The following is an 18,013-nucleotide window of genomic DNA, read 5'->3' as shown; positions in this document are numbered from 1 at the left end:
ACTTCCAAGGACTCTCCACGAGGGCTCTTCCAATACAACAAAGCCAGTCTCACCCCCAGGCAGAAGACACTCATAGGGAACTAACTGTCAGAGACTAAGAAGCTGATCAAGAGAGGAGGTATGGTCCCCAGAGACCAGAGCAGGGGACAAACAGGAAGATCAGAGCCTGCCTTCATGAGATTCTGCCTCCGGGTCCATTCAGGGCCTGGTGCAAGGGGGCCAAGGCCACACAAAGGCCAATTTCCTTGTGGGTCTGGCTGCAGACTATTAACCAGGGCCCAGGATGAGGCTGTACTGACATAAAAATGCCACTATTAAGCAAGGGACCTTCCTGCAGCAGGGACACCAACATCTTGCCCAAATCAGAGACAGACACTGATAAAGAGGCAGCCAACTCAGACCTTCTTGGGTAAGCCCTGGGCTGGTGAGTGGCTCCCCATGACACCCCCTGAAATAGATCTGGGGCTTCATGACAGAACTAGAGAGGCCTGGTTTTAGGACAGAAAAGAGCATGGTAGTGAAGCGAAGCTGTAACATGGGACGCTCTGTGGCTGAGGAGCAGCTAAGGGTGTACATGGGGCAGTAGAGTGGGCTCCCATTCCTGACCCACTTCTGGAAGAGATGGTTGGGAGGAGAGAGTCCCACTAAATTCACATTCAGCTCCTGACTGGCTCAGAGTGCCTGGCCACTGCCATGTTCTCACGACTGAGGAAGTGGGAGTAGGCACCAGGAAGGATGGGGTACTGAACCACAGGGAAGGGCTCCATGACCCCCCAAAGTCATGCTAATTTGCATAGCCACTGACATTTATAACATTCCAAGTCTCAGGCATTCTTCTTTCACTTGTCTGTCCCAACAGTCCTGGGAAGAAGACAAGATCTTGAGAGACAAGATCACCAAGCTCAGCTTGGGGACTTAAGTCCCACTCATGTCTCTGGTTTCTGACTGTATTGGGGACAGCTATGCCCTACAGCCTTGGAGGCAGTGAAGGGAATGGCTCCAGCACATCAAATCATAGTGGCAAAGGTCTATGTCCTCAGCAGAGGCATAGCTGTGAGATATGCCAGCAGATGTAGCCAGAACACAGGGACAAGGGAAACTCAGAAAAACAACAACAAACCCTGCCTGTCCCCTCCTGTTGTTCTATGACCTTGGCCTCCTAACCCCTTATGCAAGGGGGGGACGTGCACGAGACAGACAGAAGCTACCTGACTAGAAAGCTGAGTGCTGTTCTAATGGCCAAAGGATGAGAGGGACCCAAGCCTGCAGAGCAATAGCAGGGCAGAGAGCAGAGGAGATGGAATACTGGATGCATAGATGTACAGCTGTAGAAGCAGGAAGAAGGTTCCACCCAGGACCAGGGAATGTGAGAGAAACAGGCCATGCACTAGCATGGTCTTATATTATCACACTGCACTCTGGGGCCTCACCTGTCCCGGGCCCTGCTCTGTCCACCCTGCAGCTGTGGAATGTTGGGTCAGTCACTTATCCACTCTGGCCCCAACTGCTCTTCCATAAAACAGGATTATGAAAATCTACCAGGCTAAGGTGAAGACATTTGATAGCGTGTCTGTACATAGTGGTAGCGGTTCTCACTTCTGACTTTATTTCCCAACCATGATTTAGTCAACAAGAAAACATGTTTCAGAATGAAATAACCAATATAACGAGTAGGTGGTTCCCAGCTCAGTATGTAGCACACTGTAGGTATTCAGCAAAGGGGATCCCACCACTATGCCCAGCTGACCTAAGAACTGTCCCGACACTCCATCCTTGGTTGCTTTTTATTTTTGTTTGTGTGTGTGCGCGCTTGTGTGTACAGGCATGTATGAGTCGTGGTGTGAGTGTGGGTACTATTGTGCGTGCATGCACCAAAGGGTCAACCTTCTGTGTCATTCCTCAGGAGCTGTCTACTTTTCATTTTTGAGGCAGGGTCTCACACGGGGACCTGTAGGTTCAATGACTAGGCTAGGCTGGGCAGCGAAGGAATCCCCGGGGATCTGCCTGTTTCCTCCTCTGCAGCACTGGAAATACAGGTAAGAGCCGCCAAGCCCATTTTTTGTTATTGTTGTTTTGTTTTGTTTGTTTTCAAGACAGGGATTCAAGTGTAGTTTTGGAGCTTGTCTAGAACTCACTCTATAGACTAGGCTGGTCTCGAACTCACAGAGATCCACCTGCCTCTGCCTCTTGTGTGCTGGGATTAAAGGCGTGGGCCACCATTGCGGGCTCTAGGAATTAAACTCAGTCCTTTTTATGTTTGTGAAGCAAGCACTTTACTTCCCCAAGCCCTGCTACTTGTTTATGTACTGTGGTGCTGAGGATGGAACCCACATGCTAAGCAAGCACTCTGTCACTCAACTACATCCTCGGTTGTTCTTACTATGAGCCTTACTATGTAGCTAGCCTCAAACTCACAGACCTCCCTGTGCCTTCTGAGTCTTGGGATACAGCCATGTGCCACCATACCTAGTGCTCTCTCTCTCTTTCTTTCATGCCAGCCTTAAACTCCCCATGTAGCCAAGGACAACACTGGATTCCTGATTCTCCTGCCTCCACTTCTCTAGTACTGGATCACAGGCATGTGCCAAAATGCTTGGCTGAACTGGATATTCCCTAAGGTTCATCCTAATTCTAACAGTTCAGGATTTACTACTTCCACAGCCCACCCCTTTCTGACCTCAACAGGACTATCATCTGTCCCCAGCTCTAGCCTCTACAGCCTGAGGGATTCTAGACTCACCAGTGAGTGAGCTCATTCAGGGACATACACTTACACACACACACACACACACACACACACACACACACACACACACACACGCGCGCGCGCAGAGGAGGAGCAAAGGCCTCGGTACAGCTACGACAAGACACGCAGGGCTCCAGCCAAACCTGGGGACTGTGCCCCTCTAGCACAGCACACATTCCTCCCTGGGCTCTCTTCCCTCTCCTGTGCTGAATCACTACAGGAGTCCCTACTGTCCTCTTGATACTTGGTTCACAGCACTTGCCTGGAATGTCAGCTGGGTTTAAAATGACACACACAAGGAGTGCTCAGAAGGGTGAGGTAAGGAAATGAAGTGGCTGGTTCAGCACCACCACGTGCCAGGTGCTGGCTGAACCATTACACACCACCTCATCCAGAGTAAACACGCTTACCCCTGCTTTCCAGCAAGGAGATCAAGCCACCTGCCTAGACAGCAAGCAGGAGCAGACTCAGAGGGGTTAAGCTATCTGCCTGAGGATACACAGCTTGTTGTGTGTCAACAAACAATCTAGCTTCCAGTGCCCAGGGAGGAAAAGGCAGAATCCCAAAAGGAAGAACCCAGGCTCTAGCTTCCATCTCTGTCTACCCTGACCTGGAGTCACCTGGGCTCAGCATCTCAGGCTGGAAGGCAGCAGAGGAGATGGGGTTCTGCAAGATTGAATTTGGCACTTGGCACAATGGTGCCTGCACAACCGCTCCCAATTCTACTTCTGATGGCTTTTACATCCTGGGTACCAATGGAAGAAGAAGTCATTTCTCTCAAGTCAGTCTAAAGGTCTGGAACCTCAGGGCATTGTCCCATCACCTGCCAATCCAGTATCCTGCAGCAGGCCCTGGAACTGGACACAACGCTTAGGTATTGCCTCACAATCAGACACACAGGGACTTTTGCTTCCACAAAAGTACAGACAGAGCCCTGGCAGTTACGTTTTTTACAGTTGAGACATATACATTAAAAAAGTATCTGCTATAGTCGGACAGTGAACGTCCCCCAAAGCCCCACATGTTATTAAGTCTGATCCTAGGGTGCCTCACTCCCTTTTCTGTTTCATGACTGAGGTGAGTGACCTTGCTGTCCATCCCTCCCCATGTACTCCCACTGTGCTATGCTGCCTTACTGCAAGCCCAAGGCAATCACAACTGTCCAGAAGCAGTGCCCAAACCACCCAAACTGTGCGGTAAAACAGGCCTGTCCTTAAAGGACAGCTGTGTCCTTTACCAATGCTGTCACCAGCCTGTGTGTCACAGGCCGAGCTGAGAATCAAGCCCTGCTGTAGAGAAGCAAGCTGGGGACCACTTCCCTTGTCCTGTGTGCTGGAACTAACCCACCCAGTGAACCTCTATCACAGCTTCTAGAGATTTCTGCATCGGACCACACAGGAGCCGGATGGAAAGTGGACTGTTGTTTGCTTCATAACAGCAAAAATATCCTGAATGGCCATCGAAAGGGCATTGGCTTAATAAACCAAGGTGTAGCTGATGTGTGGAATGCTACATAGGAAATAAATCCATGGGGTTCACTGCTTTGTGAAGATACAGAAAAATGCCCATAAAATAAAAAGTCAAGTGCCGATTATGTGTGAACAAGATTTCCAGGGCACATACCCTAAGTGTGCACTCAAAAAAGAAGGAAAAGAAAAAAAAGGTTGCAAGGATACATGCCAAGCACTGCTGACTGGCTGACAACCAAAGAAAAGGCCCCGACGGAGGGCTGCTGTCTTCTGAAGCCTTTCCTTAATTCCTTGTAGGGGAAATCTAGACTCGTATGCAATTGGTGGGGAGGGGAGAAGACAATTTTTACCATAGGCAGGGGTTGTCCATCTTTCCTTTCTCAGCTCTTTGAGACAGGGTCTATATAGCCCAGCCTAGCCTCTTTATTTGTTATAGCCAACGATGACCTTGAGCCCCGATCCTTCAGCCTCCACCTCTAAACTGCAGGTACCCACAGAGGTCAAAAGGGGGAAAAGAAAATCCTGACTGCAGGTATGTACCCAAGGCCAGGAACAAGGGCAAGAAAGGGCAGCACAATCCCTGCTCTGCTCTCAGAGAGCCAAGTCCAGAGGGCAGGGCCTAACCCAAGGCCAGATCTCAAGGATGAAAGTGGAGCCTAAATCACAGCATCGCATCACAGGCCTGGTCTGAGCTTCTGTTACCAATAAGCCAAGTCAGCAGCCCCGCTCCCAGGCCCACTGCCCTTCATACCCTCCCCTCAGCTAGGGCCCAGAATTGACAAGGGGTGCCACTGAGCCAGGAGGCCTCAACCATCAGCTGAGAGGCCAACCTTAGGACAAGAGGGATGGCATCTGGAGTAGCCTGTCTCTCGGCGCCCAAATACCACAGCTGACTTATGCAACCCTGTAACTCCCCTTTCAGAGGAAGATGCCAGTTTTTGTGAACTCTCCTTATACCAAATATGGTGGGAAGAGAATTTAGACTCCGGCCTCTCTCTGCTGCCTCCCCAGGGCCTGTTGTTCTGTTTTCCCTATGGGAAATGCTGTGTGAACCAAGTGGGAAGCACAGAGCTGTCTGCAAACCTCAATGTGAAACCCAAACAGGAGTCACTGTGGCTATGAAAGGGCCAGAGAAAGGAAAGCTAAATCAGATGCTCATCTCAAAGGGCAGCAAAGGGCCCACGAAAGGAAGAAAACGGATCAATACACTGTGGCTGTGGCGAAGCCTCGAGGAATATAGCACAGCAGTGAAAATGAATGGTGCGCTGGTAGGGTACAAACTTGGACGACTTTTTCATATGCAGATTGTGTTGGAATGGGACTGTGAGAAGGCTCAGAACACATCTGACAACATACAAAGCAAGGTTACACACTGGTCAGGGATGCATGCACACATTCATATATAAGTTGAAAGAAACACGAAAGAGAACTGGGGAGAGGGCTCAGACATTCAAGTGCATACCACACGAGCATGAGAACCTCTGGTTCATTCCAGAACACACATTTGGGGAGGAGGGCGCCAGTGACATGGCCAAGAGGTTAAAGGTGCTTACTCCCTAAACTGGAAACCTGACTTTGATCTCATCACATGACAGAGGAGAGAACCAAGCCCTTTATAAGTTGTCCTCTGGCCTTCACACAGACATAATAAATGTCATCATACATTTACACAGTCAGAAGGCAAACATGATGGGCATGATGGCTCACACTAGCAATCCCAGCATGAGTGCAAGGCCAGCCTGGGGGCATTGCCTGTAATCTCAAGTTGAGGAGCTGGACACAGATAAATCCCTAGAACAGTCTAGCCTAATGGGTAAGTCCTAGGCCAGGGGGAGAGAGCCTGTCTCAGAAAAACACAGCGCCCAGTGGTGAGCCAAGGTTAGCCAAGTGAAGATCAGGGTTGGGGAACCTAGAACAGCACAGTTAGTTATGGAAGGAGTGGAGACCAAACTGAGGGCCCTGACTTAGGGGCTCCTCCACACTACAAAGGCCAACTCTGGCTTCAGTGACTCCTCATCTCCACCCCCCAAGGCTGAGGCCTTGGTCTGTCCGCCCTTGTGCTCTGCAGGGAAAATGTTCGTTCGTGACTCCAGGCTCAGGGAACAGCCTGGGGACAAGGCCAGTGAGGAAAGGCAGCCCTGCAGGGACAACAATCAGAAAGGAGCCAGCGAGGCCTCAGCAGTTGCTCTTTCCAGTCACTGGGGTGACCGTCCAGTGCAGGTCACAGGAAGAACACAGAGAACTAATTTCCTGCAGCAGCCTGGTGGCTGCCAAGTTCTGCTGTGGCTGGAAACATGACACCTCTCCTGAGGGTCAAGGTGGACAGGGTCCAGCAGAGGGGCATGCAGTGGACATCAGCAGGAGACACAAAAAGACCTGGCCCAGCTGGAGCCAACGAGGACCGTCCAGTGAATGGACAATGAGGGTCCAATGGCTTGGTTGTCACCATTTGGACCATTCATTTCATTTGGATTTTTGAGACAGGGTCTGGCCTTGAACTTGAAACATTAGCAAAGAATGCCCTTGAACTTCTGGCTCTCTTACCACTACTTCTGAATGGTGGAATTACAGGTGTTCACTAACACACCTGGTTTATGCAGTACAGAGAACGGAGCCAAAGAATTCACTCATGGTAGGTAAGCACCCCACTAACTGAGCCACATCCTAGGCCCAACATTTGGGACAGAGCAAAGGACAAGTCATTCAGAAAGCACAGAACACAGGCCAGTAGACGGCTAGAGGTGGGTTATTCAGAAGCCTGGGAAGTGAGGTCACTTGCCACCTGTGACTGAGATTCTAACAGCCTCAACAATAACCTCAGCCAGTATGCAGAGAGATCTGCAGGGTGATACTGCCATCCCTTGGAGCTGGGTGAGGAAGCAAGGGGGTGCAGCATCCTTGACTACACCAGGAGCCATCACAGTGGGGTAACATGGACACTCCCATGCCTGAAATCTTTGGGGGTCTTGCCCAGCCCAGCAGACAACTCTCCACTAAACACAACCTCACTCCATGTCTGTCACATCCATTCAAACCTTAAAAGGTCCAGGCCCTACTCTGTATGTCACCATCTTTCCATGACCTACCCTTAACATCACCTCCCTCTGAAGGTGCCCCTGAATGACTTCAGATCCTAGGTATATTCATGATGGCTAGCCTTATTCACTGTCCACTGGTCCATGATGCTGTCAGGAAGAGCTCTGAACCAGAAAGGCGAAGCCAGGCCTTCACACACAGGTGCGGCCTAAACAGCCCCCAGTTGAAACCTCAGAGGAACATCAGAAAACAGAGCCTCCAGTAATCCACCCCAGAACTCACTCAGCAGACCAGGCTGGCCTTGAACTCAGAGATTTGCCTTCCGTGGCCTCCTGAGCATGGGAGCAAAAGCCTGCACCATCATACCACACACCACTCACAAACACGCTTATTTTAGATCATGATAAATGAATGAAAAAAAGTAGTAATATGACAGAAAGTGAAAGGGGGGCTATTTTGCATAGGAAGAACAGGGAAGGCCCCTCTGAGAAGGTGACATTTGAGCTGAGACTAAACAGATAAGGAAAAACCAGCCATGGGAAGGGCTGGGAACTGTGTTCTGGGCACTGGGATGGCAGGGGTTGAGGACTCAACATGAGAACAAGCTGAGTGCACACACAGCTTGGAAAAAGCAGGTAGCCTGGCCTACCAAATCGCAGTGGGCACAGAAGCGAGCCAGTAACCGGTGGAGGGAGGCAGACAAACAACCTCTCAAAGCACCATCATACTCAAACCAGGTCGGTCTGACCCAGCCAGGACATCCGGGCCAGAGACACAGCAGCATGGGGGTGAAGGAATGAGTCAGACCCATGGCTTCCTGGGGCCCCAAGAGAGCTGCTATGGGCATCCAGGGACAGGCACCCACCCCTAGCTATACTGTACCCACACTCACAGCATGCCCACGTGGAGGGGACAACACAATCATATATAAGCATGCAGAACACTCCCACCTGCCGCTCTCAGAGGGACAAGATTAAATGTGTCCACCAAGGGCTGGCCCTAAATATTTTCCAAGGACACAGCAATGGCAACAGTCTAAGCCACTGGAAAAAGAACAGGGCCCCTGGAGATAGGGTGTAGTTCAGCTGATAGAGTGCTTGTCTAGCAGGGATGAAACCCTGGGTTCAACTCCAGTACCACATAAACCAGGATTAGTGCACGCCTCTAATCCCAGCCCTCAAAGGGATGCAGAAGGATCAGAAGCTCAAGATTATTCTCTGCTACAAGTGAATTCAAGGCCAGCCTGGGCTAGAAAGACCCTGTTACAAAATAAAACAACAGAGTTTAGAACTGGCGAGATGGCTCAGTGAGAAAAGGTGTGTGCCGCCCAGCCCAATATCCTGAGTTAAAGTCCCAAAACCCACATGGGAGAAGGAAACAGCCAACTCCTCAAAGTTGTTCTCGGACCCCCACATGGGCATGGGCACCTTGGCATGCACTTACCCCCATCTAAGCACAAACAAATGTGAAATTAAAAACCAACAACAGAAGGCCTTGCTGAAAACTGATGGCTACTAAACCTGAAAACTACTGTCAGGTTGGTCAGAAAGAATAAACGAGAGCCAGGCATGGTGGAACACCCCTGTAATCCCAGCGGATGGAGGACCAGGTCAGCTTTAGCTACAGAGCTCAAGGTCAGCCTGGACTACAAGACTGTCTCCCAAAAAGGGTGAAAAAAGATGAAGAAGTTTTAAAAATTCATCTCACCAGCGTAAGGTTACTAGAATTATCATTATGGGTTAGTTTCACAGGCCATTTGCTAGGGACAAAGGGACACTGAGCCTGCTTGGTTAGTGTGAGCATTCCACTCTCTGAACAAAATGTTCTCCGTCAAGGACAGAAAAAACCATTCTGAGAGTCCCCTGACTGTCCACTCATGAGTCTGAATTCCCCTCTACCACACCCCTCATTGTTGGTCGCATGAGTAAGAGCTGATCAAATCCCACTTTGACTGACTGTGAAATCAAAATGATGCATCAGGAATCCACACGTTTCCCACACTGTCATTCAGCAAGGGGGTGGGGACCGCTACTGCTGAGACCTTTGCTTCATCCATGAAAGTCCCTCCCTCCCTTTTACCAAAACAGTTCCTCACAGACAGCCCCAAATTCCCACCCACTGCCGGGCACAAGATGAATACATGCACAGCAAACCACTTCCATGCACATGATCTCACACAGAGGCGCAGGAACTTCCCACGGGCCAAACACAACCCAAAGCATAAAAGCCATCTCTCCTAAATCATTCCCAGAAACTCACTGGATCTACCCAGCACCTGTGTACACAAATGCTTCCCGGGCTGTGCAAAATGAGCTCAATAAGGATGGAACAGAGGGCTTTGCAGCCAAACATTCATATCCCGACTTTGCAGCGCACTAGTTATGTGATTACAATCTGCAAGTTGCCTGTGTTCCTCGCTGATGAGGTGAAGATATAAAGTAACATTCATGGAGAAGGGGTGGCCACGGAGCCTAAGCACATGAGTTCAATCCCGGGTGGGAACCCACGAGGTTTGGAAAGAGAGAAATGAGTCAGGCAAGTTGTCTGTCCACAACCTTACATGCAAACAATAAATAAATGTATTTTTAAAAGAAGTAATAGTCACCGGGTGGTCGTGGTGCACGCCTTTAATCCCAGCACTCGGGAGGCAGAGGCAGGTGGATTTCTGTGAATTCAAGGCCTGCCTGGTCTACAAAGCAAGTTCCAGGACAGGCTCCAAAGCTACAAGAGAAACCCTGTCTTGAAAAAAAAAAAAAAACCATTGAGTTAAAATGAATGTAACAGTTGGATGAGTTTCACACTAAAAATTTAGATCAACACTTGGTTGCACGCCTTTTATCCTCGCACTCCGGAAAAAAAGCAGGAGGGTCTCTGTAAGTTCGAGGCCAGCCTGTTCTATGTAGCGAATTCCAGACCAGGCAGTACTATACAGTGAGACCTTGTCTCAAAACAAACAAGAAAAGACTATCTGGAAATCGACCAATAAGCGTAGCTATGATGCTGATTTTCGTCATTACGACGTCTACACACCGCAACCCAAACTTTGCTCGCTGGGGTCCGCGGGCCGGTCCCAGGCGCGCTCCGCAGGCGGTACGCATGCGCGCCCGGCCGGCAGTGCGGGCCGGGAGTCTCCAAAGCCTGACGAGACGCCAACACCTCACGACGCCGGGACTCCCGCCACTAGCCCTCGCTCCCGGCGCAGGCCCCGGTCTCCTCCCGCCTGCCCATCCCCCCCCCCCCAGCGGCCCCGCTCACCCTACGACGAGAACTTCGGGGCACCGAGCCAGACTCTACAGCCTTAGGCTCCGGTCGGTACCAGGAAATGCTGGGGCCACGCCACGCCCCTGGGAAAGTCCCCGGAGACCGACGCGCCGTCCATCCAATAGCGCCGCGCGCTGGGGGCGCTGGGGGTGGGGCCTGCGATGTAAACAGCCGCAGCGGTTTGGCTGGATGGAGCAATTCGCGGCTCAAACCTAGGGAGCCTCAGGACACTGTGCCGACCACCCAGGTCCAACTCGGTCCATACCTCCTGTGTCCCGGGAGGGCACTAAGCACCGGATGCCAAGTACCTGGTCTGTTCTAGTTCCCAGATGCAGGACCTGCTTTCTCGGCACTTCGGAGGCTGAGGCAGGAGGATCCTGAGTTTGAGGCCAGCCTGGGATATACGAGATCACATTTCACCCCACCACCAGCAGAAATATATATATAATTCTGGCCCAAAAGTAAGGCAATTTAGAAAGACACCCGACGTTGACCTCTGGGCTCCATAGACATGAACATAGCGGAAAGCCTTGACTTTGTAATAAAAGTTTTTAAAACAAGGAGGACAGTAGGGTTTTCAGGAGGAAGATTGAAACATTCTCTGTCACTGGAATTGTTGAAAACGTTGACACGTCTTCATCTTCTGGACTGGGGATGAGGATCTAGGGGGCTATTTCATACATGCCCTCATTTTACATAAAGAGAGATCTATCAATGGGGACTGTGAGCAGGCACCTACTTAAGCATATGTCTTCTCCAAGGACCCTCCTTTTAGGTTTTCTGTCACCTATGTCCCAGTTACCTCACAGGAGCTGGCAGGTTTGCAAAACGACATTCTAGGTCACATTTCTTATGGAAAGAAGCATGCATGTGTCTTGATTCTAAAGGGAGAGAGGTCAGATTTCCCCAAGAGAGGATGCACAATCACCCTCAAGAGAGGCTGCAGGGGCAACTGGGTCCTTTGTCCTATGTATCAATTCTCCAAAGGTCTGTGTCTCTCTGCCTCTTTTCCCTGTGCTTCTCAATTTGCCTCTTCCTGGAATGTTCACTCCCTAAATCTTGTCCCAGCTCTTCACTCCTACCTACTACCCAGTACTGAGATTTCCTTTAAAATGAAGTCTCCAATAATTTCCAGTCTGATTGCATACTGCTTCCACTGTTTTAGTAAGATATTTGACCTCAGAAAGTTGAGTGGTTTCATTCCCACAAATGTCCATGATTCCTATGTAGCCTTTAAAGATTTGAGATTTGGCATTTGAGGCCAGCCTGGTCTAAGTACTAAGTTCAAAGCCAGCCACAGCTTCACAGTAAGACCAGGTCTCAAAACAAACAAAAAACCCTACCACCAATAAAACCACCTAGGGGCCAGTGAAATGGGTCAGAGTTAGGTAAAAGTGCTTGCTGACCAGCTTGAGGACCTGAGTTCAATACCTGGAACCCACAAGGTGGAAGGAGACTGACTCCTGCAAGTGGAGGAATCTCTAGAGTGGGTGGGTGGGGGTCTCACCGTGTGGTCCCAAACTGGTCTAGACCTCTCCATCCTCCTGCCTGACCTTTAAGTGAAGAGATAGCTTTGCATGGCCACACCCAAAACTTTCTTTTCTGTTCTGCTCAACCACTGAAGGTCATCTTCTTATCCTTGTCCGTCTGAGGTTTCACTCCGGAGCTGAGCGCTGCATCACCAGAGCTGCCTTGAACCTCAGCCTTGCTCAAGGCCACACCCATTGACACAATCAAAACCAGAACCTAGGGCCTTAGTTCCACAGAGCTGTGTTGTCTCCACAGTGTCAGAATGGCTCTCTCTCTCTCTCTCTCTCTCTCTCTCTCTCTCTCTCTCTCTCTCTCTGGCCTCAAACTTGCAAGGTAGATTGATCCCTTGAACTGATCTCCCGCCCCCACCTCCCCTCTCCTGGGTTGCAGACTTGCACCATCACTGCCCAGTTTATGTAGCACAGGAGACAGAACACAGGGCTTCCATGCAGGACAAGCTCTCTACTGAGCTTCACCCCCACACCTTTTTCTCGTTCTTACAGAAGCACAGGCCCCAACCCCAACCCAGGGTGTACCTCCCACTCAGGTGTTTGTGAGAATGAGTGTGGTAGAGACAGGCTCGGCACACACTAGCGTCGGAGAAATGATGATGTCCAGATGTGGGTTACACGCATTGATAGATTTCACTGTTAAACCCACCAATATAATCTTTGGTTCCATCCCCCTAGACTTGGGATACGGAGCTGGCGAGAGGTAGATGCCCCTAGCCTGGCATCCTCTGCCACCCCCTTAGCCTGGAAGGGAGTTTCCAAGTTGGGAGGTGAGTGACTCAGGCAGGTGGCAACCTCTTACTATTCTAGAGTGTCAACAAGCACCTCAAAAAGCCCCACCTGGGAGGAGAACCACACTGCCTGTGTTTTGTTTTGCTTTGTGCTGAAGAAGACGACGTCCCGTCCTTTCTGCCACTCCCTCCTCTACCAGGGAGGCTCCAAAGTAGCCAAGTGCATACTTCTAAAAACATACCTAGAAAAGACTATGCACAATCAAGTGACAGAAGCAGGAAGTGGGGGCTGTGACATAAAAGGGTTAGAAGATAACATGAAGGGGCTGGGGAAATGGCTAGGGAGCAAGAAGCCTGGCTGCCCAAGCATACGGACCTGATATGAACATACAGCACTCAGTTCAAAAGTCAGGTATGGCTGTGTGTATGTCTAAAACCCCATTGCTGTCGGGCTAGGAGGTGGAGACAGGAGGATTGCTGCAGCTTAGCTGACTACTGGCCTTGCTCCAGGTTCAGTAAGAGACTTTGCCTCAACGGAACAAGGAACAACATGATAAAGCAGGGTACATGATGTTCTCTTTTGGTTTTTATGTATGTGTGTACCCTCCCCCTCCACACACGTATACAACACACACACACACACACACACACACACAGAGAGAGAGAGAGAGAGAGAGAGAGAGAGAGAGAGAGAGAGAGAGAGAGAAGATGGAGTACATGCTAGTTCTACACTTTTACACAATTCATCTCCCATCCAGTCTGTGACAATCAGGTGGACGGATGCTCACTGGAGTTCATACAGAGCTTCATGCCAGGCTCTTAAGCATCATGTCACAATATCTCACCAGCTAGCAGGACACAGAACTCAGAATGCCAGCCTCAAAAGGATCTGTAGAAATGACCAAACCCCCAACCCTACTCAAGTGATGATATTTGCAATGAAATACGAACAAGAGGACAGAGACATGACCACCCTTTGTGGGTGGAGCTGCATTGAGGCCAGAGCAAGGCTAGTACTTGCAGCAGGTGTGACCCTGAGTTTAGATGAATGCTGTCGCAAGCACCTGGGCTCCCCCATGGGAGCACCTGCTTTCCTCCTACATGCTCCAACTGATGGGAGACACAGCTGCTTGCCTGTGTGTTTGTGTATGTGTGTGAGCCTCAGTATGAGTGTGTATGCATATTTGTGTGTGTGCGTATGTGTACTGAGCATAGGTATGTGGATGTCAGAGGTCAGCCTGGGTGTCGTTACTCAGTAACCCTCCACTAGGTCTCTTACTGGGACCTGGGACCTAAGCTTACTGGCCAACAAGCCCTAGGGATTCACTTATCTCTCTCCTCCGGTGCTGGGACTATAAGTGGTATCACTCTATTCATCTTTTTCTACATAGGCTCTGGAGATTTAACTCAAACCCTCAACTGACCAAGCTATCTTATTACCCCTTCTTTGCTTTTTTGAGACAGGGGTATCACGTAGCCCAGGTTGGCCTCAAAATCATTGCGTAGGGGCTGGAGAGATGGCTCAGAGGTTAAGAGCATTGCCTGCTCTTCCAAAGGTCCTGAGTTCAATTCCCAGCAACCACATGGTGGCTCACAACCATCTGTGATGAGGTCTGGTGCCCTCTTCTGGCCTTCACGCGTACACACAGACAGAATATTGTATACATAATAAATCAATAAATATTAAAAAAAAATCATTGCGTAGTGAGGAAGACATTTTATTTCTGGTTCTCATGACCCCAGCCAGGTCCTGGGTGCTGGGATGCCTCACCACATCTGATGTCTACTCTCCTGAGACCTCAGCAGAGCTGGTTGTCTCGCCTCCCGAACTAAGCTTCATTCCCAAGCTGGAAACAGACTCAAACCAAGATAAACCTGATTCTATTAGAATGAGAACTGGGAGCCTCGGCTGTGAGAGGGTGGGACTGAAGGACCTGGGTAGGAGTGGGAGTGGTTAAGCAGTCCTGGATCCCTTCCTGGATCCTTAGCCCGAGGCGAGCTTGGAATACAAAACCCTTCAGTGGATTCTAGGTACTTTCTGCTCTTGGGTGTGTGCTTATCAAAAAGAGAGATTTGGGTGATAGTTAATTGAGATAAGGAATGTCAAACACATGACATTGACTAAAATGGTACTTGAGGGTGCTGGTGGTGATTGCTGAGAAGTGGTGCGGGTATGCAAGAGAGCGCTAGAGTCAGTCCCTGGTGCCTCAGAGAATCAAATGTGATGGCACACATCTGTAATCCTGAACATCTGTAATCCTGAACATCTGTAATCCTGAACATCTGTAATCCTGAACATCTGTAATCCTGAACATCTGTAATCCTGAACATCTGTAATCCTGAACATCTGTAATCCTGAACCTACAGGGTGGAGGCAAGAGGACCAGAAGCTCAAGTTCCTCCTCAGCTCCATAGGAAAGTTTGGGCTAGCTTGGGATACATGAGACTCAGCTGGAAAGAAAGGAAGGGAGGAAGAAAAGAAGGAAGGAAGGAAAAAAGGAAGAAAGGAAGAAAAATAAGAAGAAAGATGGGGGGGCTGTAGAGATGGCTCAGTGATTCAGAGCCCTCTTCTAGAGGACCCGGGTTCAATAGCACCCACATGGCATCTTGCAACTGTCTGTAACTCTAGTCCAGGGGCTCTGACGCCAGTACACATAAAAAAAAAACTTTTAAAAGTGTCTTGTATTTTAAAAAATAACAAAAAGAAAGGAAGGAAGGAAAGATGGCATGCCAGCTGGAAGTAGTACTGAATGCTCCAATCTCCAGCTCTATGGAGACAGAGGTAGGAGGACCAAAAATCCAAGGCCAGCCTGGGCTATCTGAGACTCTGACTCAAAACAGCAACAACAACAAGCTTCCCCCCCCCCCCCGCCAATCACACACAACCAAAAACTGTCCCTAAATGAACTATATCTGTAGTCCCAGCTCCCCTCAGCCTAAGGCATTTTTAAACTCTATCTGCCTTCATAGGGTATGAAGGCCGCAATATTTTTGTGTTCATTTAGCATCTTTTACATATATTTACCTATTGCAAGTGTGCGCGTGCATGCATATGTGTGTGTGTGTGTGTGTGTGTGTGTGTGTGTGTACTGTTGCATGCACACATTCCACAGCACATGTATGGAGGTCAGAGGACAGTTTGTAGTTCTTTCTCTCCTACTAGATGAGTCCCAGGGACTAAACTCAGGTTGTCAAACTCAACAGCAAGCGCTCTACCCACTGAACTATCTTTCCAGTCCTCATTCATCATCGCAAGGCGAATAAAACCATTTACATTCACAGCTTGCCCTGTTCCCAAGATACAGGCCATATAGTAATTAAGGTGCCAGCCTTGCCACTCACATCTGCACCCTCGTTTCCTAAGCAAGCCTATGCAGGCAGTGTCAGTTTGTGGCACACACAGAGAAATGGCCCTAGTGACACGAAGCATGATAGTTATAGTTTGGGACAGCAGGGAGTACGAATCTTCCTTTCCTGAAGGGGATCCCAGGCCCACAGCTGGGGATCTCTTTGCCTGGATCTCACTGAGAACTCTGAGGTGCTGGCCTCTGGCCATGACTGCTGAGTTTTTCTCCAGCCTCTTTCCCTTCTCTTTCTCCTTCCCAGCTCTTTCCCCCTCTGTCCCTAACCTGCCTGTTATTCTCTGGTTTCTAGGGCACCACTAGAAGAGAAGAAAGGACAGTGACACCCGGGAAATTCCCAGCTCGTCACACTGGCCCTGCCAGGCCCCTCCCACAGTCTCTAGGAGTCCTGGGTCTGCTTCTCTCTGCCTGGCCCTCCTAACTCCAGGTCTGAGTATCAAGCTGGCTTAAGGCTGGGATCCCAACTTGCTCCTGGTCATCTTCCTGGAAGTGGAAATAGTTCAGCCCCGAGGGGAGGCAGACCCACAGGACCAGAATATTTCCCAATCCTGGGAAGCCCTACCAGGCTCTGAGAGCGGTTCTCTCTCAACCTACCCCCACCTTCTCATGTCTTCTAGGACCTCTCCACATTCCTCCCTCATTCTGCAGCCCAGAGGTCACTGTCAAATGTCTGACACAGCCCCTGACCCTTTCCCTCCTTAGCCAGGGACTTCCCTGGGCTGGGCCTCTGACCAGTTTTGGAAAAACTGGACTGTTTGTAATCAAAGAAGTCAGTCACCACCATCTGCCAGCCCTTGGCCCACTCCCAGGGCCTCAAGTTCTCGGTGAAAGGTTCACCCTCAGAAGGAGCCAGTGGGCCTGAGAGCAAAGATGTCTGGAGACAAGAGCGGGGTCCCTCTACTCCAGTGTCAAGAAAGGGCTCAATCACTGTTGTGTCCCCCAGGGAGTATTATGCCCTCTTTGTTAGTCTTCCAAATGGCCCAGCTCACCCCACACCCCCAAAATTCACATTCACACAAAGACACCCAGACCGTCCACAAATCCTCCATGGACCAACACGGACCTGCTCCTGTGAGTCTGACACAGATGCAAACGCACCCTTTCACACACAGAAAACATACATGAGAGAAAGAGCTCCCCCTTTGCCCCCAGAGAGAAATAAAACAGAAATAAGTCTCTCTTTTCTGCCCTTTGGAAAAGTTAGAGACATTTGAAGAGAAAATTGGTTACGGTAGAACAAGCATAAGGGACCAGAGATCGAGGTCAGAGGGCAAAGGAGGCTGAGAAAAGAGAAGAGGCCAGGAATTCAAGGCCCTAGGTGGGCCCACCAAAGTAGGCTGGGGAGCAAAGGACCCCAGCTGGCAGAGAAGGGGAGGCCAGGCAGCTATTGACACACAGCTGGGAAGGTCTGATGTCCTCTGCATCACCATGTGGTGAGGCCTGTCACCTCTGCTGTCACACCTACCCCGAGCCCAGGTCACTCACCTGAGGAATCACGAGGCAATGTCACAGTGTGTGCGGCCATGCGTCCCTGTGTCCCTGTGAAGGCTGTTGGGCTTTCTGAGCTTCTGCAGGAAGGAGGGCTGGGCGGAGCTGACTCTGAGGCAGGAGGGGAATTCCCCCTTGATGGAGAAGCCAGCCACCAGGCAGTCCTACAAGGCCCAGCTGAGGCCCCATCCCGCCCTCTGGCAGAGCAGAGGGCCCTTTGCCAGTCTCCACCTGTCGCTCCCCAGGCTGCCTATCACTTGCTGTAGATTCCAGGAAGGGGAGGGGGCTCTGGAGAAGAGCTGAGAGCCTAGTGGTTCCTGAGCTAGGCCGGGAATAAGGCAAGGGCAGGTATGAGGGCAGAGGCCACCTGGCCTGCCCT

At 50.3% G+C, this 18,013-nt stretch overlaps 1 protein-coding gene across 11 annotated transcripts in view; it reads right to left on the bottom strand.

Moving 5' to 3' along the window:
• The window catches only part of Tnip1 (TNFAIP3 interacting protein 1), a 48,796-nt gene extending 31,026 nt beyond the window's left edge, over positions 1–17,770 (bottom strand). For 7 of the 11 annotated variants that reach the window (XM_075992567.1, XM_075992569.1, XM_075992574.1 and 4 more), the window contains exon 1: positions 10,507–10,595. Coding sequence is in view for 1 of the 11 variants with exons in the window: in XM_075992578.1 (XP_075848693.1) it covers positions 17,632–17,671 (40 nt within the window). In the remaining 10 variants the exon portion in view is untranslated. Of the gene's footprint in view, positions 1–10,506; positions 10,596–17,631 lie in introns of those variants that run through there. The other 4 variants (XM_075992570.1, XM_075992577.1, XM_075992568.1 and 1 more) reach the window with 2 other exon arrangements.
• Positions 17,771–18,013: the final 243 nt, after the last annotated feature.

Source organism: Microtus pennsylvanicus, chromosome 11 (assembly GCF_037038515.1).
Source record: "Microtus pennsylvanicus isolate mMicPen1 chromosome 11, mMicPen1.hap1, whole genome shotgun sequence".
NCBI lineage: Eukaryota > Metazoa > Chordata > Mammalia > Rodentia > Cricetidae > Microtus > Microtus pennsylvanicus.
This window is presented reverse-complemented; position numbering and strand designations above follow the sequence as displayed.